Raw genomic sequence first — 24,568 nt, 5'->3', positions numbered from 1 at the left:
ATGTCCATCTTCTCCTGTGGCGGCCAGGCGTCTCCCAGTTTTTATACTTCATGCTAAATAGCACGGCGCGTAGATGCAGTTCCATCCTTGTTCGCCTCCTCTTTGACTTTTGGACTGAGAAGCCGGCGAGCCGTGCGATTACAGAAGAGATTATACCCTAGGAGATGCGGCCCTGGGCAGAAGGACACTGCCTATGTATAGTTGAGTAATCAAACTTGCCCCTAGAGGTTCCGTTGGGATCCGTGACGGGTTACTTTACTGCGAGAGTACTGAATAACACGGTTCAATATTCTGCTGATGAAGGTGGAATACACTTCTATTGGAAAATATATCCTGTTTACCATGTGTTTTAAAGAATATTCTTAGGGTATATTATGAAGGGAACAATAAAACAGTAAATAGTGGACAAGGCGTTCAAAGACGCAGCCCATAGACCAACAAAAAAGCAGTTACATCATTAATATATAAGGAGGAAGTACTCGGGTATACGTATAATCATGAAAGAGCTGGCTTTATGCACAAGGGCAAGCTTGTTACTGGAGCTTGGGGCTCACAGGCAGCCCCATGCGACGCGGCTGTGGGCTATGAATCGGAAGTTGAGCTGGATGTGTGATAAAAGCTGGATGAGGAGCAACTTCAGCGGCATCTGAGCGGCTCTGTGGTGTAGTAGAGAGTTCGTCCTGGGAACGTTTTGCAACCGAGAGATCGGTTCTGGAGCCATGTGCCTGGCCGGCTTGCGTTTCCAGTATTTCGTCAGGTAGCATAAGCGTTCGGTAAACCTCTACGGGCTGGTAATATGCATTTGGTGGTTGGGGATGATAAGGGTGGTATCTGAAAGGGGTTGACGGAGCAGGAATTTGTGCCTCAGGCAGCTTGGGGCTGGTTGGGGTACTCGCTGCTCGAATCCCTTCCCGGTAAAGAGGATGACAAGGGAAATCAGGGTGGGTCGATGGTGAAGCTCCATTATTCTCGCCTCTCTGGCTGGCCTTTTCGCGCCAAAATAGCTTTCGGTACCACATTCTTTTGTGAATGATCAGATATAAAATAAGAGATATAACTGTTGCACGAGACAAATGAGCATCAGTCATTTCTAATAAATGGAGAATTCACCAGGACATACACAGAAGGGCCCCGAATCCCGCACAAAGTCCTATTAGAAGCTTCACCTTCTTCTCGAGATCAATAACTCCTTTCTCCCCTTTTGGCTGGTCTTTGATTGAGCGGAGGGTATATGAGGACGCTATGTCCGATCGTCTGGAAGGGTCTAAGGGCCTTGCAGATATGGCCTGTAGACAGATAAGAATGGGTATGGCTGCTGCTTGGGAAAAAACCAGGGTTCGTCGCATCATAGAATCGCATATGCAGGATGTTCGGTGCAAAAACACATTGTCTCATCAGCTTCGAGCCCGTGGTTATTAGTGAAAATGCAAGAGGATTGCTCGGCAGCCATGGGCACAAGCGCATCTTATATCCCAGCCAAAGAGGAGAAGGAAAACGTGGAATAAGAAAGAATATCATCAGATGGATGGAAAGAGGTTGTGAAAGGCCCAACAGCGATGGTGTCAATCCGGGGATGCATGCTTAGCTTGTGTAGTTTGGGGGCGAGATCAGTATAACCTTCCAATCGTATTCCGAGTCGTGGTAACCATCGAACAGCCCCAACCAACAGACAACGATAGAGTATAGTAACGAGTGTGCAATACACCTGCATGTTGAGAAGATTCGGGCAACCGAATATTTCTAGAACATCAGGTCTTACGCGGCGTAGTCGTTTGCCCCAAGCGAAAGGCAGCTGGTTAGTTAGAAAAAGGAGTTTGAAGATCTGCCAAAGCTGCATTCCCTGAAGGACAACTACACGGAAATTTCTCACACAACAGGAGACGATTAGCATGTAAATTGCCAAACTCGTCATCCTCCCTCGTTTATCTGTGGAAAAAAGCAACTCGGTTTGACAGACTCTGCATGGAGTTACTCCGGACGGCGCCGGACTCACTTTAGTCACAGAGAGAGATGCTGTTCTGGAAGATTTCCTCTTAGGGAGCATTGCCGATGGAGTACATGATTGGTACGGCCAACGAGACTCCCGGCAATCCGGTGAATAGTTGGCCATCTAGCTGCCAACATGGCCATTTTTGGGGGCAAACGGGCCAGACAAACGGGCCTAACTAATGCACACTCTGTGCCACCTTATCGAGTTTCCAGGTTACAACGCAGGTAGTCTGCAGCCCGACTTTGGTCGCTGCAAGCCAGCCACGTCTATATGGTTGACACGCATAACCAGAGAGAATGACCCTTTTGGATTTCCTTACTGGGGAATCGAAGTGAAGAAATCGATCTGCAGCCGGAGATCAAATGTCGAATAAGTTAGATAAGGCCAACTTAATCAGCCCTTGGAGAATTTTCGTGCTGGGAGTTGGACCTGCGCCCGGTACCAGAGGGGCGGGACTGCCGAAAGCCTGCGTTGAGCAGGGGAGCATATTCGATAGCGCGGCGCAGTGAAGTTTATGATCCATCAAGGCTGTGGTCGTGGTTGTAGGTGTGAAGCGAGGTATTAATATGTCACGGTGTTGTGCCAAACTCCACATATCCTTGTCAAAATTGGAGGTGCTCTGTACAGCCGAAGTAGTTATCCGACTAAGCTCATTTGTCGTACGACTTACCCTTTTGAGTTTCCCCCTGGTAATATGAATTAAGATGTGCATCCAAAAAGCATTACGTGCAGAATCTCACGTCTTTTTCGGCCTTAAGCCCTGTCGCGGGGCTAGCCAAACACTGGCTTCGCATCACTGTTGTCATAATTCATTGTATCTTCATTGATTGATCACTCACATCATTGCTGGCAATAATGCTAAATCCGTCCTTCTTCCTGGAGGGACTAATACCATTTTCAGTTCCTCACTCTCTTCTGTATGTAACCCCGTACCAGGAAAATCTTGCCCGGAGATGATGCATCTGATGAGACCCCGTCATTGACAGTTGGCTCAAACCTGGTAGAGATGCTAATTATTGATCATGTATGAGCACTTTACATCTCCTGGGGGAACTGCGCATCTCCCTGCGTGCCAGTCAATACTTGATTTCCAATTCCCAGTACTATGGATGTAGTGACACCAAGGGCACTGAATCTCGTCATTTTCTCGATAAGCACCAGGCTTACATGGCTCCTCATAATTCGTAAATATCATTCAATAACTTTTTCCCCAAGATAAACTAGAACCGGAACGGGCCGAGCCTAATTAGTTATCAACTTATCAACCAGAGTTCAAGATTTTGCAGGACACAACCCAAAAGTCAAAACTACTGTATTTCCAATGGCATCTTGAGGTGGTAGCTTTCACCTGTTGCCGAAATGCTGCAATGGATGGGTTCATCTCGCCTACCAAAGGGAGATTAAAAAAACCGTATCTCATGTCAGACATGAAGCGGCAAAGAGATCTGCAGTCAATAGCGCAGTTGACTGACGATGAATCCGTTGGTGGGTAGAAAATAAGGGTTGGAAAGTAAATAGTATAAAATGAAGCGGTATGAGAGAAGAATGACGTTTTAAACATCTACTTTTCCTTAATCCGGATATAAGGCACAAGACATTGCGGTCATTAGTCAACTAGTGGGATCGCAACGTCTCCTCAGCAGAATGTCTGATTGCCAGGCATGCTGGCATGTCACAGTGGTCTCCCGCCAGAGTATTCAGGGGGTCATAGCCCCCTTCATTCCTGGGGGATTTCCATTTCTCACAGAGCCTTCTAGAGAGTATCGGTCGGTCCGCACGAGCTAGATAGTTCATCTATAAATAACCGCAATCAAGGCTCATAAGATAAGGCGCACGAGATAGCCAATAAAGGCTGTTTCGGTCCTCCAGGTTGCCTTGCATAGTCATTTATTAATCTCTTTCGCTATGCAGTCTGAGGCCAACTATCCCAATATGCGGCATTAGCTTTATGTGGGGTATAGAAGCTTTCAGCGGCAGAAATAGGTTGCGCAATCAAGAGCAGGCCAGTTTTTGCCCTTGATGAATGTATTTCAAGATTATGATGGCATTCTGTTTGTATCCTGCACATGCTAGCCATGGTTGTTGTTTCCTGGTCTTTTCCTTGATGTTCGATATTACTAAGCGGTATCGACCAATAGTACAATTTTATATATGAACCAGTAGAAGTCTCCCAAGGTACATAAACGGCCAATACGCATTAAAGCTACTAGCTTATTTATTTTCTTCGATACGATTGGCTTCTGATACCGGCACCTTGTTTCTTCCTGATATCAAACCGTCAACATCACCCAGCAACAACTCGAACTCAACAGATGCCTTTCGAATCATGGGGCGAAAGGAAGACAACACGTTATTCTGGATGTATGTTCTCTCCTGCTTTGCCACTTAACGTCAGGCTGCGGAATTTAGGGTGTCATTCGCATCCTCAGGGCAAAAGCAACCTTATCTACTGGCTTGAGAGTGTGCTCACCCATATGAATATAACGGCTAACATGCTCGCTACTGTTGAGCAGGGTTCCCCTCAACACACAACCCATAACGGGTCTCTAGCTATAATTCAAGAAGTCCGGCGCGCGCAGACACGGGGGAGAAAAAATAGTCGAACTACTGAACACATACGTCTTCCTTGATACATCGGACCACTGCCATGGGGTTTCAAAAGATCGGGTGAAGCAACAGCTATTTTGCATTTACAAGGTTATCACCAAATCCCTCCAGGCGGACATGCCTAAGCTCCAGGAAAATCAATACATGGGCTAGCTACGCAAAAGAAGCCGGTGAATTCTCCTTAGGCAGATCCCTCAATCTCCCTTTGCTATAGGGTGAAAGTTGATTGGATATTGTTGATATCTGGTCATCAAGAAGCAGAAATCGGTAAGCTCCCAAGGGGGGAAAGGCTGGACCATTTTACTGGAGCTGCAAGTATTATATTTGGCAAGGAATATCGATTAGCCTGTCGCCTTACCCCGCGAGAAGCAGGCAGACGGCTAAGCTAGCGGGTGGGATTTCTCATAGAAATATTCACGTCATCAGCAGCAAACCTTGCTCATCATTCGATTGGACCAGGGCCAACGGATGGAGATGGGGGTGAAGAGGTCAAAGAGCGAACCGGTAAGGATGGCCTGTGAGTTTGACCCTGCATATAGATGATTTACAACTGTGGGTTCTCGTGGTAATCATGATACAGAAAATGTCTCCTTATACAAAATCATCTTCCTCTTGCCAAAGCCTACGCACTGCAAAGGACGCTCTACCATATTCTCTAGCTCTAAGAGCTTATGGCTTCCAAGCTCTTGTCCGTCTCTCAGCTACTGGCAGGGACAGTTAAAAGACGCAGAATAAAATGAGAGGTATTTGAAAGTACCGAGATTTCATGATTTTCCCCAACCCTGTCCAGCTAAAGCTTTCCCTCGAATTTCCGTCTGAGCGAAAAAGAAACGAGCATGGCCAACAAGGACTGGCCATCCAAAGAAATCGCCATGTTTGTCCCGACAGTTTGGTTCGCCCCTTTTATCCCAGTCCAAGTCCCCCTCAGTTCCACCTATTTCGTTGTTGCACTACTTGTTAAGCAGAGCGGCGAAGTACCGCTCTCCAAAATCAGGTCACGAGAGGCTATCGTGGCTCCTGCTGTCTCGGTGTGCCAGCAGATGATTAGCTATGTCTAACGGGAACGACGCTGTGGTTACTCCATACATATTAGAAAGCTACTTGCTTATCGGAACACTCTCGCAAGTGTTACCGTATCTCGTGCTACAAGTTGACTCAACCTGTCATGCACGAACGGATTGGTCCAACTACCCCTGTCTGGCTTGAAATCCATGTTACCTGGTCCAAATTCCTCTCTTTTCCATTTTTGTCTCTTGCTCCCGATGAATAACCGATATACGTAAAAATTTCCCCCCATTACGGGCGTGCCACTACGTATTCATATATTTCCTGGCTTCTCGACTTCTTGCGCTTTATCCTGGGGAACCCTGGGTGCTAGCTATGTATGAAAAGAAAAATCTGGATGGCACTCACTTGACGAATCATATTCTTACGGCCATTCGCACATCCTTCTCTCCAGTCATGGTTCAAAGGGAGCCACGGAGGAAATTCGTATAGCCAAAGATCTGATTTGTTGCTAATCCATGTCTTCCGGCAATTGAAGGTGATTTCAAACAGGCCTGTTCTGCTCCGTCAGGTGATAGTTAATCCAATAGAAGATGCATGGCTGCTTTACTAAACGCCCGATGTGTTATGAGCCCCCTGTCTTGATATATTATTATATAGCATGCTTACCAAGTGCACCCATACACCCATACACATACATGATGCTTGCCAGCATGCTGGACGCAATCTGCCCCTACCTTGATGGTTGGGGTTGATTGCACATGTACAGCCCGCTTCTTCCAGCCGAGGGTACAGAGCATCCGGTCCTGTGTCATTTAGAGTATGCATGTCTTGCACGACTAACTTGAAGGTCACCCGAGTCACGGTGATGTTCCGTACCACAGACCAGCACCACCACTTACCCCATGCTTAGCAGGAGCAGAGTTTGGGCAGGCTTAGGGAGTCGAAAGCTCTCTCATGAGCTTAAGCTAATCATTAGAGTTCCATCATGAGTGTTTGATCGATGGGATTAAGTTGCGCCAATAGTGGTTCATCAAGTTATTTATGTATTCTGCGTTGAGACGACATATGTGTGTAGCTTGGGTTGATATATCCGATACATAAGAAACCGTAGAAAATAATAGGAAGAATGAAAGGTATTTCCCCCAAAAAGGCATTCCCGAAACACCTAAATTCCCGCCAATAAATAAAAACCCAAGCTGTCCAGAGGAAAAGAAACGTCAAAGGAGAAAGTTTTTCCAGTGTAGGATATAATCTTGCATCAATTTTAGAATCGAGGGTCAAGTAATGGTGAAAAACGGAAAAGAGTAAACTGGATCGCAACAGACCGGTTGTCATTAAAGAGCTTTGAGAAAAGCCTTATTGTAGCAATTTTCATGGGAGTCGTAAGATTAAAGAAGTCCAAATTTGACATGTTCCCCTCGACCGGCCCCCGGAAAACCGATTCTTCAGCCAAAAAGGTCGTTCGTAGACGGTACCATTTCAGAAGTCACTACTCGTTTTGGTTTGGCCTTTCGTTTCTTTCGGCTTTGTTCTGACGGAGCAGGGTTGGAGGGTAAATATGTTGGCACAGCGGCGGTGTCTGATATTATGGATCGAGGAGATTTCTCGACGTCCATTGGAGACACATAGCTGCTGCAGTCTTCATCCCTAGCAGATGAGTTTCGCGCTGACGTGCTGTGGTTTGTAGCCGGAGTTCGCTGGTCAAAGTAATGTTCTGTTGGGCTGGAGGACTTGTTGGAAAGGGTTTGATTAGCAGGAGACTGACTGCGTGTCGAGAAGTCTTGATGGAATGGGTGTCGTGGGATCTCTCCAGGAAGTGTTGGCTCTAAAGAGCTATTGCTTTGCAATGAGGTATGGCGATTGTTAACAACGGAACGGGTCATTTCAGAAGAATAACGTCCATTCTTCGGCTTCCCTAGCTCGGCCATAGTCTTCAGGAATTCACCACTGGCAGGTTTGTAGACAAAGTCGGCTTTGTCCTTCGTTGTTGAAATCATTGACGAATCCTCCTTACCTCCTTTCCTAGAATCTAGCAGCTCATTATTTTTTTGAGACCCGAAACCACGAGGGGAATATCTCCAGGGCTTTGAACGGGTCCGTACGAGGTCTCCCCCGGAGCTCCTAGCAGGTTGCTCGGATATGCCATTTGTCGATGGAAAGCCTGTTTCCTTAGCGTCTGCTGACGGTGATATTTGATTCCATCCGCCTTCCATAGGGCCACTGATCGCGGGATCTCCAAATCGTTCATCGAGGGGTCTGGGTGCTTTCTGCGACCTCCGCTTCAATATTGGCCTATCTAGGCAACACCGCACCCAAGACATTGTTATATTGCTAATAGACGGTGCAGCTCCTCGGTGAGGGTGGTATAAAATTTGAAACTTTCAAAGGGCGAGAGAAAATAAAGAGGTGTTTATGGAAATAATAAAACAGCTAAGCAGTGCTCAGCAAGCGTACATCACATCATGTAATGAGAAGCGAAGAGCGACATCCGTGCTAGTCCAGACAGAGAGTAGACAGGTAGAAGTAAACCGCGACGACCAGTGACCGATGACTGGGGCAGGAGGACGTATATGAAAGGACGGGAAGATCTCCAGGCTACCGTCAGCCAACGAAACTTATAAGACACACCAACAACCAGGGCCGGGAAAGAGGCGTAAAAGACCAACCAAGCACCGGGGACTGGGGGCCTTGAGGTGGGAAAGCAATGTACACAGGTAACACGTAAAAGCACTGGGTAAGATTGACAAGCCGGAACTGGCGCCAGGTGGTGGGAGGCGTGGTAGTCAAGCAAGTCAATACTTCCTACGCCGCCGAAAGGGCCGGGGGGAGAAGACACGGCCCGAAGCTGTTTGACGGTGTAAGAAATAAAGGACGGTGAGTCCTGTATCAACGCAAGCCCATGAAGGAAATTCTGCTATTCCTTTGGCGTCGGGAATGGTTGTTTCACGACATAAGACGGTGTTTGCTCCCAAGAATGTACCAAAGTAAAAGAGACAAGAGAGAGAGTAGAAGGTAAAGAAAAAGAAAAGGAGTAACAGCCGGATAAAGAAGAAGGGAAGAAAGAGATAACTAAGCCTACTGACGTTATCGTAGACGCGGCTCCCTCTGAGTTGAAAGGGAGGGGGATGCCTTTGGTATGTCACCGACGAAGTATATATTCCCCAGTCATAACGCTATGCTCTAGGCTACGAGCCTCGCGCTTGCTAGGGAAACAGGAACGATTTCAAGGAAGCAAGGGAGAAGAAGCAGGGTCCAAAAGTATACTCCACAGGAAGTACATCAAGAGCTACGTATGTATGTATATTATCCCACACCCGTCAGGGCTATAGATGCGGGTGTATGGAGTACATACATACATACGTAGCGTATAACTAGCATATCGCTGGCGTTGTCTTTAGCTTAAGCGGGCGAGTCGCCCATGACACTGAGAGTTGACGGCCAGAGAAGGGAAACGCTTGATCAGAAGTCAGAGGCTTTTCATCTCCGTGAGTCCTCATAAATCACCCTGCATGGGGCTAGGGCATATCAAGGCTCAGTGATGAAAAGTGTTTATGCACAACTGGTTTCGGGGCCAGGATCTGCTTGAAGGCGTCATGCAAATGGACGGGGCTGGAGTACAGAGGACAGGTCTGCCCCAGACCCGGCCTTTTCGTCTCTGGCTGCCTGAATAAGGCGTTCAAGGAGGCTCAGCAGCTGGTTGGTGGCGTAGGCGGTTTTGTCGAGAAAAGAGCAAATATCAGCTGTTCTCGCCATGCCGGTGGACAAGTACTTCAAGTACCGCAGTATAGAGTACTTGTTGAACAGCCCAAAGGGGACTTTTTTGACGTCAACTGTGGTGTGGTAGCCCGGCACACACCAAGGGATAAAGGATGGCAGAGATTTGGCCTGGCTTAGGCTGTGGAGCCCCTGCTGGCGGCTAGACATCGAGGCCAATCAGCACTGCCAGTTTATCTCGCTTTTGGCCTCCAGCTTTTTGCCGTTTCCCTTCTGTCGGTGCTGTGTTTCAATTCCCTCTGGCCCCCAAAAAACACCGTGCAGATCAGCCTGGGAGAAGGGGAAACGAGAGAAGAAGCAGGCAGCAGCAAGTGAGAAAAAGAAACCTCCCAAGACGCACCATCCATTCGGAGGGTTCCCTGCGTCGTAACATTTCTTGGAGCTTCCCGTATTTTTCTGAACCCGTTTTCAGCACACGGCGTTTGTCAGAGACCTCGATACCTCCGTCGGAGGATCACAAGAATATGGCACAACCAGCCCTCTATCAATAATAGTTCGTATGCTCCTCCCTCTAGACCTTTGTCAACCGTGGGGAAGATGAGGAGACGAATAGATTCTAGGCTTCACATGCATCCATATATCCTCCTCGTCCGTGAGAGAGGAGACAGAGCCGGGGAAATGGGAGAGCAACAGGCAGGTCTCTCGTGTGATGGGAATCCAACAAATATCAAGGGGCGATGATTGGACTGTCTTTCAAGGCCCATGTCAATATTCGAAAGCTGGATTAACCCACGAAGCTTTCCGCCGAGCCCATGACATGACATCCACAATGCTTTTTTTTTCTGCTGCCTCTTTGCCTTTCGTTTCTTTCTCCCTCGATCATCCGAAAATCGCGGGCGGGAGAGGGGCTTTTGGGTCAACTGGTGCAAGCGACAGGGAAGCCCGGGGACTGCCTCCTCCTAGGAGCCGCTTCTTCTGGGCCCGGCATCTCAAGCATGTCAAGTTCGTCGTTTGGCCAGGGTTTCAGGCGTTAGTTATCAAGTTAAGGTTGAGCTCTGTCATGCTTCGATCTGCCATTTTGTTCCAGCAGCCGCTTCATGGTAGTATATTTTTTTTAGCCAGTAAAGATGGTCTGACAAGTCAGTTTATAGAGATGGCCATGCTTTTGAGAATAGATGTGCCATGCAGTGAGGCCTTTTTTCTGTGGCGAAGTTGACTGCGCACTTATACTACAGGTCCGAAGAGCAGGAGGCAACCGATGGCCACCCACAGAGCCAACTAGCTGGCGCCTTTGTCCCTGTGCCTTTGTCTATAGGGTGGTACTCCGTACAGGAGATCGGAATCCTCGGTACTGAGAGCGAAAAAGAAAGACCACCAGTCATGCTCCGTGTTTGTCTCCCAACCTTTCGCTCCAGGGCCGGTCGATCCATAACATTTTCGAAGCAACCACACTCTGTCTAGGCTGTCCAGGTTATTCGCAAACGGCCAACCCGTAAATTTCATGAATGACTGTTATAATGCTTGATGACTTCGGATCGAGAACAGATGATCTTGTACTTCGTAAGGGCACCATCAACCAGTCCTTGACCACTGACGCATCCCCGGAACATATTAAAACTATTCCAGTTCCCCGTCGATAACTCAAGTTGCCGTGCGGAGTAAGCAGCTACAAATTAGAGCAGGACAATTTCCAGCATCACATACGAACCGTGTCTCAGGCCTTCAGTGAGAGAGCAGGCCCTCCGTAGACGGTGAAAGCTCCTGATATTGATGGGTGGCAGCAAGTGTCCTCCTGTCTGTTTGATTTGCAACTGGCTGGCTGAATCCCCTTCTGGCCTGGAGGAGATCCCATGCCAGCCACCAGCAGGCTCTTCCCCTAATTGCAGACATGGAGGCCCCAGTAACAACAATAGGGGTTGCTACATGTGGTCAGGCGGTTTGCCTATTGTCCAGACTGCTGGGTCAAGAGGTCCCTATTCGCGCAGAAGATCGGCCGCCGAGTCGGTGAAGGCGTTAAGGAGTTGGGTATCGATATTGGATGCGTACTTTTGGCCAATAACCCTGCGAGATGTCACATCTTTAAAAAGCCATTGATGGCATTTTCCGAATCTAACGGGATAGTTAGCTGTCAAGATGTAACTTAGTCGGCTTGTAATAGCAGCCAACTTGGTTAAATAACAGAATTCTCCCGACTAACGCAACAGCACGAGATGTCCAGCATCCCCACCCACTCGAAGCTCAGTAACTATGCAGATCGACGGCTTTTATCCAGGGCTGAGCTGCGGACACCACAGCTAATTTACTTTTTAATTTCTACCCTCTAAGAAGTACTCCCCCTTATCCCCTAACCCTCCCTTACCCTCCCTAACTAACCCCCCCCTAAGGCCTAACCCTAACCCTACCGTAAGTCTTAAGGTAAGAAGTATAGAGAGGTAACTAGTAGTAAGGGTAAAAGAGTTTATAAAGAGAGAAGAGAAGAAGTACCTTTATACCTAAATAAGCAGTTAGTAGTTGTACCTTGGAAAGCACCGATAACTAGTTAACTACCTAGTTACGCACGCCGCACTTTCCAGCAGGGAGTAGATCTTTATCTACGGTAATAAAATCACCGGCAAGCAACGCATGAAAGACAAGAAATCGTGCATTATTATTGAGGTTTGGAGCATCATTAGTTAGCCAACCAATCAAAGCAATCAACTAAGTTAAGTGTGTTAATAGGCGATTTGATTACTCCGTACTCTGACAGATATCATGAACAGAAAATATAGCTAGTTACTTGGTAGTTGATTTTGGCCATTATTGAATTATTAGCCTAGTTCAGCAACACCGCTATGATGTGATTCGGGATACGCCTTAGTCATTCCCCCCGTGTGCGTATAGTAAACGGCCTTGATCTCCTATAGTTCGAGTGCTGATTTTAATAACTAACTAGTTTATGTCCTTTATGGCTCCGTGTTTAACTTCCGTAATCAAATATTGAGTTACTTTATCTAGATATATTAATCGCAGGCAACCTGTCCTACTGGATGAAATTCCGCGTTTGGCTGGGGGCAAAGCTATATGGGGAATCGAGGTCGCCAAAGGTATACTATATTGGGCCGCGAAAGATCTTAAGGGTATGCTGCCACCGCACGGAGCTCGAGGCAATGGAGTACGTTCGAAAACACACGACAATTCCAATTCCTACGGTGTACAAGGCATATGGAAAGGGCGACTATCAGAATTCGGGATATGACCATCGATTGGGCAGCCGACGATTTGGACCATTCAGTCTCGCAGAGTTTCATAAATTTGTGCGACGCGACGTGGATTTGGAGAGCTAGGAGGCCCGCGACGAAATTGTGGCTCGAGTGCATGGCCGGGCGGACAGTTAACTACTCTACGAAGTTCACTCACGCGGACTTATCGCCGTCAAACATCATGGTGAAGGATGGAAAGATCACAGCGATTATCGATTGGGAGTTCGCAGGTTGGTTTCCAGAGTATTGGGAGTACACCAAGATATACTACGGCTTTCGAGAGTTTCGGAAGGATTTCTACAGCGAAGTAAAGCATTTCTTTACAACTTACCCGGAAGAGCTCGACGCTGAACAGGCAATATGGGTGATCACCGGGCCATTCGACTACGACCCTGTCTGGACAGTTGTTACGGCTGAGCAACAGCGCCTTGAAATAGAGGTAAAAGCACGGGCTAAACCCGAGATTGGAAATAGCGAAGCCTAGGATCAGAGGAAATATGATGAACCCGATGAACCCGGCCCCTCAGCAGAAATAGTTGGATTGCCCCAATTCGCAACCTGGCACTGGGCGAACTCGGCGGATTTCAGGTTCGGATTCTAGCTCCATGTGGCTTCCTGGAGCTAATATTTATAGAAAATCTGATTTTACTAGGAAGCGACTTCTGGCCGTTTTTATTTATAAGCTACTATATGATCCACACTCTTATCGAGCCATTTCTTACCGGGTTATAGACAAGCAACTTATAGAAATGGGAGGAGGACCTGGGAGGACTAGTAATTACTAACGATCTGTTTATTTAAAAAGAAAAGGGGGGGGGGGGGGGGGGAGAACTTTTTGAAAATTAGTAAAAAAAAACTTAATTCTGATTAGTTAAACCATTTTTTAACTATTAATAAAGTTTAAAGGGGGGGGGGTGGGGGCAAAATTTAAAAAATTCCCCCCCTATAGGGGGGGGGGGGGGGGGGGGGGGGGCACTGCTATAGAGAAACGTAGGTTAGAACCTCTGACAAAGTGAGAATAATTTCTCTATCGTTATTTAAACTATTAGAAAAACGAGAATACTATAATATAAACAGCCATTATTATATACTCTGATAGCTAGCCTCTCGCGCAATCCACTCCTGAATTGCCCTTCTCATCCGAGGTTCAGCCTCATGCTCGTGCCAGAAATGGCCAGCTCCTTTGACCATGACGCTATCAAACCGGGAGTCTTCAAGCTTTTTCAGTTGGTCACTCCAGCCCATAAGCTTCTTAGAAGATGTAAAGCCATCATTTTCTCCAAATATTGCTAGAGTTTGGTGTTCTAAGACTTTATCCTGCAGGTCTGAGGGAGGGAGAGTGTTTCCATTTATCGTTACTGTTAGTTTAGAGGCTGGTAGAAGAAGAGATGTAGCCGTGAATAGGGTGATTGGAGGCAGAAGAGGAGAAATAAGAAGGTAAGAGACGTTAATCTCCTTTATTTTGGTAATTGTTGTACCGGAGCCCGATGAACTGGATTCATTGGAACAACTATGCACGCGGGCCTCCCGGTTCTGTTTCGAGGACAAGCTCCGTGCTTCTTGTAAGACTTTGTAAGCAGGTTCGTTCTGTTTCGGCTCCTGAAAGGTCGATAGGATAACTCTTGAGGACGGTGAATACCGTGCTAACATAGAGCCATATGAGTACCCGGATACTATGATTGAAGGGCTGGGGCTGTCTTCCATCAAGGAGGCATCATTTTCAGCAATGGTAGAATCGTGCCCCAAGAATGGATCCAAGCCTACGATATAGTGTACCAGGAAGAGATAAAACGAGATAAAATCGCCAAGTTCAGGTTTGGCTGTCCAGCTTGTTCGCCCTTGTGAGCCACCAGCACCCCTATACAAATTAATCAATATTCTCGTAAAAATGAGTGGTTACAGCTGGTACAGATCGAGTATACCTAAGATTGAACGTGCCTACAACATATCCCGCTCGCAATAGCTCACTAGCGACAACTGCTATAACGGGATCATCGTAGCAGCCTCCAAGAGGAGCATATGGATGGGCTATCATTGCACCCTTTCTTTTGTATACGGGGTTTTGATCCGTGCCCTGGGCATAATTTGGGTGATATATCCTACACTGAAGTAGGACACCATCGTATACTGATGGTATCTTGAATTGGTGGGTAGGTTTTGGTAAAGCCATTCTCACAATAATTGGTATTCCGCTATGTATCGCGCAAATAGATTACAAAACCGTTTATAAAAGGCCGTTGAACCCTTGCCGAAAGCTAAAAAAACTGTTTGTATGAACTGTGGAGGGCGTCGATATCAAGATGTTGACGTTCCAAGGACCAACGGCGGAGGCTGGTTCCACGTGACACTTCGAATTCGTGGCCCCTTTACTAGATCTAGGCTTCATGGCAAACAACGTGCAAAGAGAAATATGTTACAACGGCTCGTTTGAGTCATGATAGACTGGTTAATAGAAAATAAACTCAATTAGGTAGCCTGAATATCATCAACCAAGTTTAGCACCGATCTGCTTAATACACAAATAATAAAAATATTATGGCGAGAGCAGCCAGGCAGGGTCTGGTTCGTCATCGCTATCATCCATATTGCGCGATACTGGTGGGGTTGATGGACAAGCATTAGCTTGGTCTGTAGTATGTACAGTCTCATCCAGGTCCCCTTTTTGTTCTGGTTCGAATCCTGGTTCTAGCTCTGATTTTAAGCTATGTTCAGGAGGTCTGTGTATTTCTGGTGAAAGAGAGCCATCTCCTGATGGAGCATGTGACGCAAGTAAGTCATCGGGAACTTCTCCTACCATGGTACCTTCACGGTCGACTTCTGGGGTTTGATGGCGGAGTTTAAACATGCTAGAGAACCTGGTTCTAGCCTCATTGAACGCCTCGCGTTCAGCACCAATGCTGCAGATCAGTAGCGACCATTTCTTTTCTTCTGCCAAATGTAGGTATTCATCAAGCTTGTTTAGAGTAGAAGTCAACATTTTCTGTACTTCGGAAAGTTCTGTCCTCTCAACTACGGCAGGCTTTGCTGATTCGACAGAATAATCTTCCTCTCGAAGCTGATTAAGGGTATTTCGCAAGGTGGTTTCAGTCTTCGTTACAAGCAAAATAGTATCGTTCCATATCTGCCCACCCTCTTCTAGCGCTTCAATCTCATGATCGGTCGTTAAACTGCGCTTTTCGAGAGATGATAACTCTTGTGTCCAGTGCTCTTCAGCCATCTGCAGAGTTCGCCTGTTAGGCTTTAATGAAAAGAACGGCGTCGGAACCGAATCACTGTGAAGGGGGGCGACGGGCGGCGTTTTTAGAAACTGCTCAGAGTCTTTCTTAACAAGAGAAAGAGCACCTTCATAAGATGACAGTTTAGCATCCACGGAACTTTGACGTTTGGTTATTTCGTCTATCATGTGGCGACGGCGTGACTTCATCTCTGCAAGCCGGGACTCGACCTCCTTTATTTCGCCCTCCAGTTCGCGAAGTTCGTTTGAGAGTGTTTCCACATGTTTCTGCTGGCTACCGGCTCGCATCTGAGAAATATGTTTCTCCAAGCCAGCCTGTTTTTCCATGAAAGTTTTCACCTTATCTATCGCGTCTTTCCTGGCATACATCTCAGAGGTAAAGATATCCCGCTCCTCTTCCTTCAAACATAAAAGAAGATGGATCGAGGCGGAGATCCCTTGACGCACATTTCGGAGGGTGGGCGGTTTTTTTCGAGGTTGCCGTACTGGAATGGGCATCGTTTGCTTGCGACCTGAAGTATGGGACGTGGTAGGAGTCGAGCTCCTCGTTGAAGGGGTATTCGTGGGCGAATCAAGGGGTTGTCTGACAATTAAGATGCGGCTTTGAGCATCGAGGAGTTCTTGTAATTCGCTCTGTAATTGCCGAGATTGCCGTTCTATATGAATTAAAGGCTCCGAAGGAATATTGCAGACTGAAAGCGGTATTGGCCGTAGGACCTTAGGGTTAGCAGACGGCCATATCGACATTTTGAGCCGAAGAAAGCCTTTAGGACTGTGTTAAGGTGTTTTCTGTTGCCGTAAAGCAGGCGTTCTGCGAAATTCTGTCGCTAAAGAGGCCAGCGACTCGTAGGGCAGGCTAGAAGAACGAGCGTAACAAGTGATAAACAGTATTGTTAACGACTGAAAGGATGTGATTGTTCGAGGTAGAATAGTCAATCCTAGGAAGCTGTGCAAGCCGGTTAGCAGATGAGTAAAATAATATATACATAGAGGCTGCAGCGCCAATACTGCGGTCTATGGAGGCGTATCGCGTGAAAGGTGCAGGTGCCTCGTACAAAGTTCAAGCATGCTGTCATAATTGGCTACCAGTCAACTGGATGGGTGAATGTGTGTTTAACAGGGCAGATGACAGAAGTGCCACTAGTTAAGGAGCGCTAAATATACAAGTCGAGTTTAGCTGTTCAGTTCAGTTACTAAGGTTGGTGTTCCGTCACTTTATTACAGAGTCCATCGAGAAGCGACGGATGGGGCGCTTAGATAGCCGCGCGGCTCAGAATTAAGCGCACACGGCATTTGATTAGCCGAAGCAATCAACGAGATACAGATTTGTCCTGAAGATATAAATGCTTCTGTCCATCTTTCATTTCCCAGGCTAACTAGCAAGAGTTAAACCTGATGTTTATTGGTTGGAGAATGCGCACCTAGTTTCGATATAGACACAGTTGTTGATGCTAGAGGTAGATATAATACAAGTAAGCAGAGCAGAAGTTGAGTACCACATATAGAGGTTAAAAGAGTTTATATACTCATTATTCATTACTGTCGTCCTCGGAGTTTAGATACCGGTGCTTGTTGTGTAAAGGATATATTAGGCGCTACCTCTGCCGATACCGGGCTAAGTATGAAGGCGAGTCTACTTGAGCCGCTGCCAATACCGATTAATAATCAATGTCACGTGTCGGGTTGACGATGTCTTCCTGTGCTGCTTCTGACAACAAACAGCATCGAAACACATCAGATCTCAAGGCATCACCACGGTCCCTTTCCCCGTTCTTCTTTTCTTTCTCGAATGTATTGCTAGGATTTTGCTTCCCTTGTATCCGTTTTTTACCTCCGGCTCCTTTACTCGACTGACTACTCTGCTCCCTTAATCCACGAAAATCCGACTTCAGCCTGAAGGCCAGACAGCCGCGCATCCCGTAACGGAGCTTGAACCGGCAGCACAAACCTTCCCTTTGACACAAGGCGCGCGTCTTAGAGCACTATTTCACCATGGTTGGCCTGGCCTCAGCTGCGGGATTGGTGGGGTTCCTTTCCGAGCCGGATACCGAGCTTAAGGTCTTTGCTCTTAAGGCTCTTGACGCCCAAGTTGATCTTTTATGGACTGAGATCGCTGGATCTGTCGGGCAGATGTATGTTTTCCACTTTCGTTTAACGATCTTATCTTAATGGATCTTGGTTGCTAATCGAGCTCGTGGAACCTAATAGAGAAGCTCTGAGTGAAGATGAGTCTTTTCCTGAACGCGAGCTTGCGTCTCTCGTCGCTGCCAAGGTATACTATCACCTACAAGAGTATAGCGAGAGTATGGTCTTTGCCTTAGGAGCTGGCAACCGGTTTGATATTGAGAATGGCGGCGAGTTTGAAGAGACCATTATCTGTATGTCAGAGTAACCACAGCCTTAAGGCTGGCCTGGGTTTTACCGGATGAACTGCTAATAAGGGAACTCATAGCAAAATGCGTGGATACTTTCATTTCGACCTGTTCGATGCTCAAGGCTTCACAGACTACAGGACGAGGTGGTGCTTCCCAGTTAAATACCTCTTTCCCAAGGAATGAAGGAGGTGTCTCGAGCACATCTGCTGGTTTAAGTTCCCCAATCACTCCATTTTCGCAGTCCGCATTACCTTCGAAGTCTCTCCTATCGCGCCCCGAATCGTCTGCGGAAACCAGCTATCCCGTCGGCGAAGACCGTGGCAGTGGTAGGGATGACGTGCCTGTGATACTTCAGCGAGGAACCCAAAGACAACTACAAAATATCATCAAGCGGCTCTTTGACCGGTGCTTCGAACAACAAAGATATCGACAGGTCATAGGTATCGCTGTCGAGGCTAAAAATCTTGACATCATTCGAGTAGCCATTCTACGGGCCGCTCATGATGCCAAGGAACAAGGTGTTGAACCATCGAAGCGAGGAGAGGAGCTGATGGAATATGTTCTGGGCATTTGTATGAACGTAGTCCAGGAACGGGGCTTTAGAAATGAGGTTCGCAAGCCTGAATACCATCAAAAAGCGAATTACCCATTTGACAATACTGATGAGACCTTTAGATCCTTAAACTGATCCTCGAGCTCTTAAACGAAATACCTTCACCCGACTATTTCTCCATTGCAAAATGTGTTGTCTACCTGAATGAACATTCGATGGCATCTGATATCTTGCAAAAACTGGTGGCGAAGGGTGACGCCAGGTCTCTGGCTGTAGCTTATCAAATATCCTTTGATCTGTACGACAACAGCACCCAGGAGTTCTTGAAGAAGGTGCGCCAGGAACTTTCGGCCGCTATCGCTGAGCCCAAAGAGACGGATTCCGCGGAAAAGAGGGAACAGAAACCGAAGGAGTCAAAGGAAACTGATAAACTATTGAGCGATGATGAAGAAGAAGATGATGATGAGGACGAGGACGACGAAGATGAGGAGACTTCTCCAGCAAGAAGAAAGTTCACCGACGAAGGACGAGCCTCTCTAAAATCCATTCGAAGCATCCTAGATGGTGCTAATTCTATCCAACTCAACCTTGAGTTCCTATACCGAAACAACAAAGCTGATATCGCCATTTTGGATAAAATAAAGGACAGCCTGGAGGCTCGAAACTCGATATTCCACACTGCAGTAACTTGTGCCAATGCTTTTATGCATGCTGGAACAACCCATGATAAGTTCTTTCGCGACAACCTGGATTGGCTAGGCAAGGCAGTCAACTGGTCCAAGTTCACTGCTACTGCCGCTCTCGGTGTCATTCATCGAGGTAATCTAACTCAAGGCCAGAAACTCCTTGCACCATACCTACCCAAGGAATCTATGGCAGGTGTTGGCAATTCCGGGTCTGTTTATAGCCAAGGCGGTTCACTGTATGCATTTGGTTTGATATATGCTAACCATGAAGGTTGGGCCGTGGACCATATCCGTGAGCATTTCAATAAGGCTACCGAAGAAGTAGTACAACACGGAGGTGCTCTTGGGCTGGGTGTTGCAGCTATGGGAACTGGGGATGAAGGAATCTATGCCGATTTGAATAAGGTTCTCAATGCTGATTTGGCTCTAAATGGCGAGGCAGTTGGCCTTGCTATGGGCCTTGTTATGCTGGGAACCGGAAACATGAAGGCGCTGGAAGACATGATCCAATATGCTCACTTGACTCAGCACGAAAAAATCATTCGTGGTCTCGCTATGGGCATGGCACTGATCATGTATGGCCGCCAAGAAGCTGCAGATGAGTTGATACATGGACTCCTAGGTGACCCTGACCCTACGCTTCGATACGGTGGAATTATGGCGATTGCACTGGCTTACTGTGGAACTGGAAGTAATAAGGCGGTCCGCAAGCTCCTGCACGTTGCTGTTAGTGATGTTAGCGACGATGTCCGCCGCGCTGCAGTCATGAGTTTAGGATTCATTCTGTTCCGCAAACACCAGAGCGTTCCTCGGATGGTTGAGCTTCTCTCCGAATCTTACAACCCTCATGTCCGATATGGTGCTGCTATGGCTCTCGGCATCTCATGCGCCGGAACTGGTCTAGATGAGGCTATAGATCTTCTGGAGCCTATGTTGAAGGACCCGACTGACTTCGTCCGCCAGGGTGCACTGATTGCTCTCTCCATGGTACTTGTCCAGCAAAACGAGGCAATGAATCCCAAGGTTGGCACCATCCGCACGGCAATGCAAAAGGTGATTGCCGACCGTCATGAAGATGCCATGGCCAAGTTCGGCTGTGCTCTTGCTCTTGGAATCATTGATGCCGGTGGCCGGAACTGTACCATTAGCTTACAGACCCAGTCCGGAAACCTCAACATGCCCGGAGTTGTGGGAATGGCTGTCTTCACACAATATTGGTACTGGTTCCCGTTGACCCATTTCTTGTCTCTCAGCTTCACACCTACTGCTGTTATTGGCGTGGACCAGAAACTGGAAGTCCCAGACTTCAAATTCCACAGCAATACTCGCCCAAGCCTTTTTGACTACCCCCCCGAACAGCAGGTAAAGGCAGATGAAGCCCCGGAGAAGATCAAGACTGCAGTTTTGTCCACCACTGCGCAGGCGAAGCGACGAGCACAAAAGAGGGAGAAGCAACGGAGTGGAAGCATTGATATTGAACAAACACCAACCACTCCAAAGTCCGCCGCCCAACAGCTTCCAGAGAAAATGGATGTCGATGAAGCCCCCAAGGCGGAAGAATCAAAGGCCAGTGGCGACAAGGAGGCAGCTGCCGAACCCAAGCGGAAGCCTGAGAAGGAGAAGGTTGGCTACGAGATATCCAACTTGTCGCGAGTTCTTCCTGCTCAAGTGAAATATATCTCTTTCCCCGACCAGAGATATGAGCCTGTCAAGAAGGTAAGTAGACCCGTTCTCTGAAGATATTAAGATTACAAACAAACTGCTAACTTTTTGACTTTTAAAGGCCACTGGAGGAGTTGTCGTTCTTCTTGACAAGAAACCCTCTGAGCCACGCGATATCATTGAGTTGAGTGCCAGCAAGGAGACGAAGCCAGCCGCCACCGCCGCGGCTGGAAGCAGCCAGGCCAACACTGTCCAGAGCCGCCTTAACGCTGCTCTCCAGGGAGCTGCTCAGGCCGCCTCCGCGGCCGCTCCATCCACTCCTGCCCGTCCAGGCGCTAGTAGCGGCGCTGCAGCCGCTGCAGGTGTTCTTACCGCTGTTGATGAGGACGAAGAAGGAGTTGAAGAAGCTCCGGTGCCAGACGACTTTACATATGAAACCGAAGGAGAGGATGAAGAGCTTTAAAGCTGCAGCCTCTCCCTTCTCTCCCTCTTTTTCTACACTTCCTCAACTTCCTTTGGCTCCTTGTGCATAGCATACACCGGGTTGTATCCCTAACACAACCATGTCCTGTACTCTAGCCCATATTCGACCATCTTAATCTAAACTGTTGTACAACGAACTTCGTACTGCTCTTCGGCCTTGTATCTCCTTTTGATAGCCTGAAAAGGGAAGTAGAAAAAGAAAAAAAGACGCGCCAACTTGAGCCGAGGTATATGACCCCGTGATTACGCTTAGTCATGGATGCTGCGGCTCGCCGAGCGGAAAAGCCGAAGAAAAGGCCGAAGCAGAAGATGATGACGGCGAGGATAATAATGAAGATGAAGGTGAAGAAAAAGACGAGGAGGCAGAGCAGATGACAAAAATGTGAAGTCGAGCGGTTGATCCTTTGTCTCTTTTCTTACCATCTACATGGTGGTGTCCAGAGATCGATTATCGAAATAACACCTGAGCTAAAAAGGGGACATCAAGTGGCTAAAACGTCATAGCTAAGCGCAGCTCATGTTTGCATGTGACGGCAAAGCCTTTCGTCTTTTCAGCCCTCGCCTGTACTGTTATTATTATTGTATGAGATGGGAGATGGCTTGTGATTGTACCTAGGCTTAACCCGTTGCCGTTAATCATCGCTATCCTCCAGCTTTTCTTCCTGTGAGCTGCTTTTTAGGAGCCCCGGGTTCCCCGGACTTTGTCCTTTTCTTCTCTTCTGCCTCCATCGTTGTTAGTTATACGTTGCCTCTGATTCGGCGGGTCCCTCTTTTGCACATATATCTTCCATAATATATAGCCGGCGTTGCCTCCCTTTTCTTGACCATCTCGTCTTGTCTGTTTGATATATACTATCCTTCATTCTTTGGGTTACAATCATGTCTGGCGTCTATTCCAAGGATGACGTTGCGTCGCATAGCAAAGGGGATAGTGTGTGGATTATCATCGACGGAGACGTCTACGATGTGTCTAAGTTCCTCGATGATCACCCAGGTTGGTTATAAACAGCATATATATCAGCGTTGAGAAACGAAGCTAACCTTACTATAGGCGGTAAAAAGAGTACGATCGTTTCTTGCCTTGTTCCTAGACAATATATACTCACAGTTCTGTTATAGTCTTGCAGCGCATGGGAGGAAAGGATGCTTCAAAGCAGTTCTGGAAGTACCACAACGCCGGCGTGTTGAAGAAGTACCAACCAAAGCTGAAGATTGGCTCCCTCGACTCTAAGAAAGCCGAGGCTGCCCCAGCTCCAGCTCCAGCTCCTACCCCGGCTCCAAAGAAGGAGGCCTCAAAGCCACAGGAACAATCCTCGCCTGTCCCAGCCGCAGAGGCCCTGGACCCCTATGGAGAGCTTATCCCTTTCTCGGACCCGTCGTGGTACCATGGAGTAAGTTATGCTGCGCTAGACATATAGCAAAAGATACTGACAGCTAACTTGCATCTAGTATTACTCTCCATTCTACAACGAATCACATGCTGCTCTACGTGACGAGGTGCGACAGTGGGTAGAGACCGAGATCGAGCCTTACTGCCACGAGTGGGATGAGGCCAAGGCAGTTCCCGAGAACATTTACAAGCAAATGGGCGAGAGAGGTTACCTTGCTGGTCTGCTTGGCCTATCATACAACAAAGACCTAGTCAAGAACCAGGTGAAGAGCGTTTCTCCTGATAAGTGGGATCTCTTCCACGAACTGATTGTCACCGATGAGCTTTCTCGTGCAGGCAGCGGAGGCATTGTCTGGAACCTCATCGGTGGATTTGGCATTGGCTGCCCACCAGTCGTCAAGTACGGATCCAAGGAGCTTGTCGAGCGTATCGTTCCAGGTATACTGGCTGGTGACAAGCGTATCTGTCTAGCCATAACCGAACCTGATGCCGGAAGTGATGTCTCCAATTTGTCCTGTGAAGCCAAGCTTACCCCTGATGGAAAGCATTACATCGTCAATGGTGAGAAGAAGTGGATCACCAACGGTATCATGAGTGACTACTTCACCACTGCTGTACGAACTGGAGGCCCTGGCATGGGCGGTGTCAGTGTTCTCCTGATCGAGCGCTCTGCCGGAGGTGTGAGCACACGTAAGATGGACTGCCAGGGTGTCTGGAGCAGTGGTACCACTTACGTTACCTTTGAAGACGTCAAGGTTCCTGTCGGCAACCTGATTGGAAAGGAGAACAAGGGCTTTAAAGGTGTGCATCTCCTTTTCTCCAGTATCAAAAATGTCAATGCTAACTTAATTATCAGTCATCATGACCAACTTCAACCATGAACGTATGGGTATCATCATCCAATGTCTCCGCTTCTCCCGAGTCTGCTACGAGGAGTCCGTCAAATACGCCCACAAGCGCCGCACTTTTGGCAAACGACTCATCGACCATCCAGTCATCCGTATGAAGCTCGCCCATATGGCTCGCCAGATCGAAGCCAGTTTCAACTGGCTCGAGAATCTCGTCTTCCAGTGTCAAAATATGGATGAGGACGCCGCTGCCCTTCGTCTAGGCGGAGCTATCGCCGGTCTCAAGGCCCAGTCAACTACCACCTTTGAGTTCTGCGCCCGTGAGGCTAGTCAGATCTTCGGAGGTCTCAGTTACTCTCGTGGTGGACAGGGTGGTAAGATCGAACGCCTCTACCGTGATGTCAGAGCCTACGCTATTCCCGGAGGTAGCGAGGAGATCATGCTTGACCTGAGTATGAGACAGTCCCTGAAGGTACATGAGATCTTTGGTATGAAGTTATAATGGCTTCCTTGTTTGGTACCTTCTGTTCTGTCGAATACATCTGTATGAATTCCCTTGTGTCAATATATCCCCGATGAACTTGTGCTTGTTTCATTTGATATAACTCCTGGCTCCAATTTCCTTCATGGCTACCTGTACCTTATTCCAAATTACCTACTTCGTAGAATCAAAAAGATTCACAAGATTCACATAAAGCTATTACTTGAGTCTCGTAAACGCTGCATCCCCGATATTATATCTTTCTTGCTGATGAAGTTTGTACCTTAAAAAAAAAAA

At 47.6% G+C, this 24,568-nt stretch overlaps 8 protein-coding genes across 13 annotated transcripts; 3 read left to right on the top strand and 5 right to left on the bottom strand.

The window, feature by feature from the left end:
- Positions 1–533: 533 nt before the first annotated feature.
- Positions 534–1,346, bottom strand: TERG_05492 (uncharacterized protein; the record flags this gene model as incomplete). The annotated part of the gene is made up of 2 exons (XM_003233569.2): positions 534–1,057; positions 1,121–1,346. 2 exons carry the CDS (start codon positions 1,344–1,346, stop codon positions 534–536), a joined length of 750 nt encoding a protein of 249 aa, XP_003233617.1.
- Positions 1,347–1,465: 119 nt separating this feature from the next.
- TERG_12292 (uncharacterized protein) lies at positions 1,466–2,110 on the bottom strand (the record flags this gene model as incomplete). Its single annotated transcript, XM_047751271.1, has 1 exon — positions 1,466–2,110. One exon carries the CDS (start codon positions 2,108–2,110, stop codon positions 1,466–1,468), a length of 645 nt encoding a protein of 214 aa, XP_047606617.1.
- Positions 2,111–6,805: 4,695 nt separating this feature from the next.
- Positions 6,806–9,628, bottom strand: TERG_05490 (uncharacterized protein). The gene has a single exon (XM_047748446.1). It carries the CDS (start codon positions 7,924–7,926, stop codon positions 7,051–7,053), a length of 876 nt encoding a protein of 291 aa, XP_047604428.1. The 5' UTR covers positions 7,927–9,628; the 3' UTR covers positions 6,806–7,050.
- A 2,073-nt stretch (positions 9,629–11,701) lies between these two features.
- On the top strand, positions 11,702–13,042 carry TERG_05488 (uncharacterized protein; the record flags this gene model as incomplete). Its single annotated transcript, XM_047748445.1, has 2 exons — positions 11,702–12,470; positions 12,529–13,042. Exons 1-2 carry the CDS (start codon positions 12,346–12,348, stop codon positions 13,040–13,042), a joined length of 639 nt encoding a protein of 212 aa, XP_047604427.1. The 5' UTR covers positions 11,702–12,345.
- Positions 13,043–13,641: 599 nt separating this feature from the next.
- TERG_05487 (uncharacterized protein) lies at positions 13,642–14,728 on the bottom strand (the record flags this gene model as incomplete). Its single annotated transcript, XM_003233564.1, has 2 exons — positions 13,642–14,416; positions 14,481–14,728. The coding sequence occupies 2 exons, from the start codon at positions 14,726–14,728 to the stop codon at positions 13,642–13,644; spliced, it is 1,023 nt and encodes a 340-aa protein (XP_003233612.1).
- A 363-nt stretch (positions 14,729–15,091) lies between these two features.
- Positions 15,092–16,540, bottom strand: TERG_05486 (uncharacterized protein; the record flags this gene model as incomplete). The annotated part of the gene is made up of 1 exon (XM_003233563.1): positions 15,092–16,540. One exon carries the CDS (start codon positions 16,538–16,540, stop codon positions 15,092–15,094), a length of 1,449 nt encoding a protein of 482 aa, XP_003233611.1.
- A 1,245-nt stretch (positions 16,541–17,785) lies between these two features.
- Positions 17,786–21,532, top strand: TERG_05485 (uncharacterized protein; the record flags this gene model as incomplete). Of its 5 annotated transcripts, XM_003233562.1 has the most annotated exons (5): positions 17,786–17,925; positions 18,002–18,171; positions 18,246–18,778; positions 18,844–21,123; positions 21,191–21,532. In XM_003233562.1, the coding sequence occupies 5 exons, from the start codon at positions 17,786–17,788 to the stop codon at positions 21,530–21,532; spliced, it is 3,465 nt and encodes a 1,154-aa protein (XP_003233610.1). The 5 variants fall into 5 exon arrangements, with proteins under 5 accessions (XP_003233610.1, XP_047606614.1, XP_047606613.1 ...); XM_047749989.1 differs by lacking the exon at positions 21,191–21,532 and having other exon boundaries at positions 18,844–21,144; XM_047749988.1 differs by lacking the exon at positions 17,786–17,925 and having other exon boundaries at positions 18,099–18,171.
- An 818-nt stretch (positions 21,533–22,350) lies between these two features.
- On the top strand, positions 22,351–24,560 carry TERG_05484 (uncharacterized protein). Of its 2 annotated transcripts, XM_047748444.1 has the most exons (5): positions 22,394–22,546; positions 22,604–22,615; positions 22,672–22,943; positions 23,002–23,743; positions 23,799–24,560. In XM_047748444.1, exons 1-5 carry the CDS (start codon positions 22,432–22,434, stop codon positions 24,290–24,292), a joined length of 1,635 nt encoding a protein of 544 aa, XP_047604426.1. In that variant the 5' UTR covers positions 22,394–22,431; the 3' UTR covers positions 24,293–24,560. The 2 variants fall into 2 exon arrangements, with proteins under 2 accessions (XP_047606612.1, XP_047604426.1); XM_047749987.1 differs by having other exon boundaries at positions 22,351–22,943.
- The last annotated feature ends 8 nt before the right edge of the window (positions 24,561–24,568 follow it).

Source organism: Trichophyton rubrum, assembly GCF_000151425.1.
Source record: "Trichophyton rubrum CBS 118892 genomic scaffold supercont2.6, whole genome shotgun sequence".
Taxonomy (NCBI): Eukaryota; Fungi; Ascomycota; class Eurotiomycetes; order Onygenales; family Arthrodermataceae; genus Trichophyton; species Trichophyton rubrum.
Note: the sequence above shows the minus strand (reverse complement) of the source record. Positions and strands in the feature narration are given on the sequence as shown.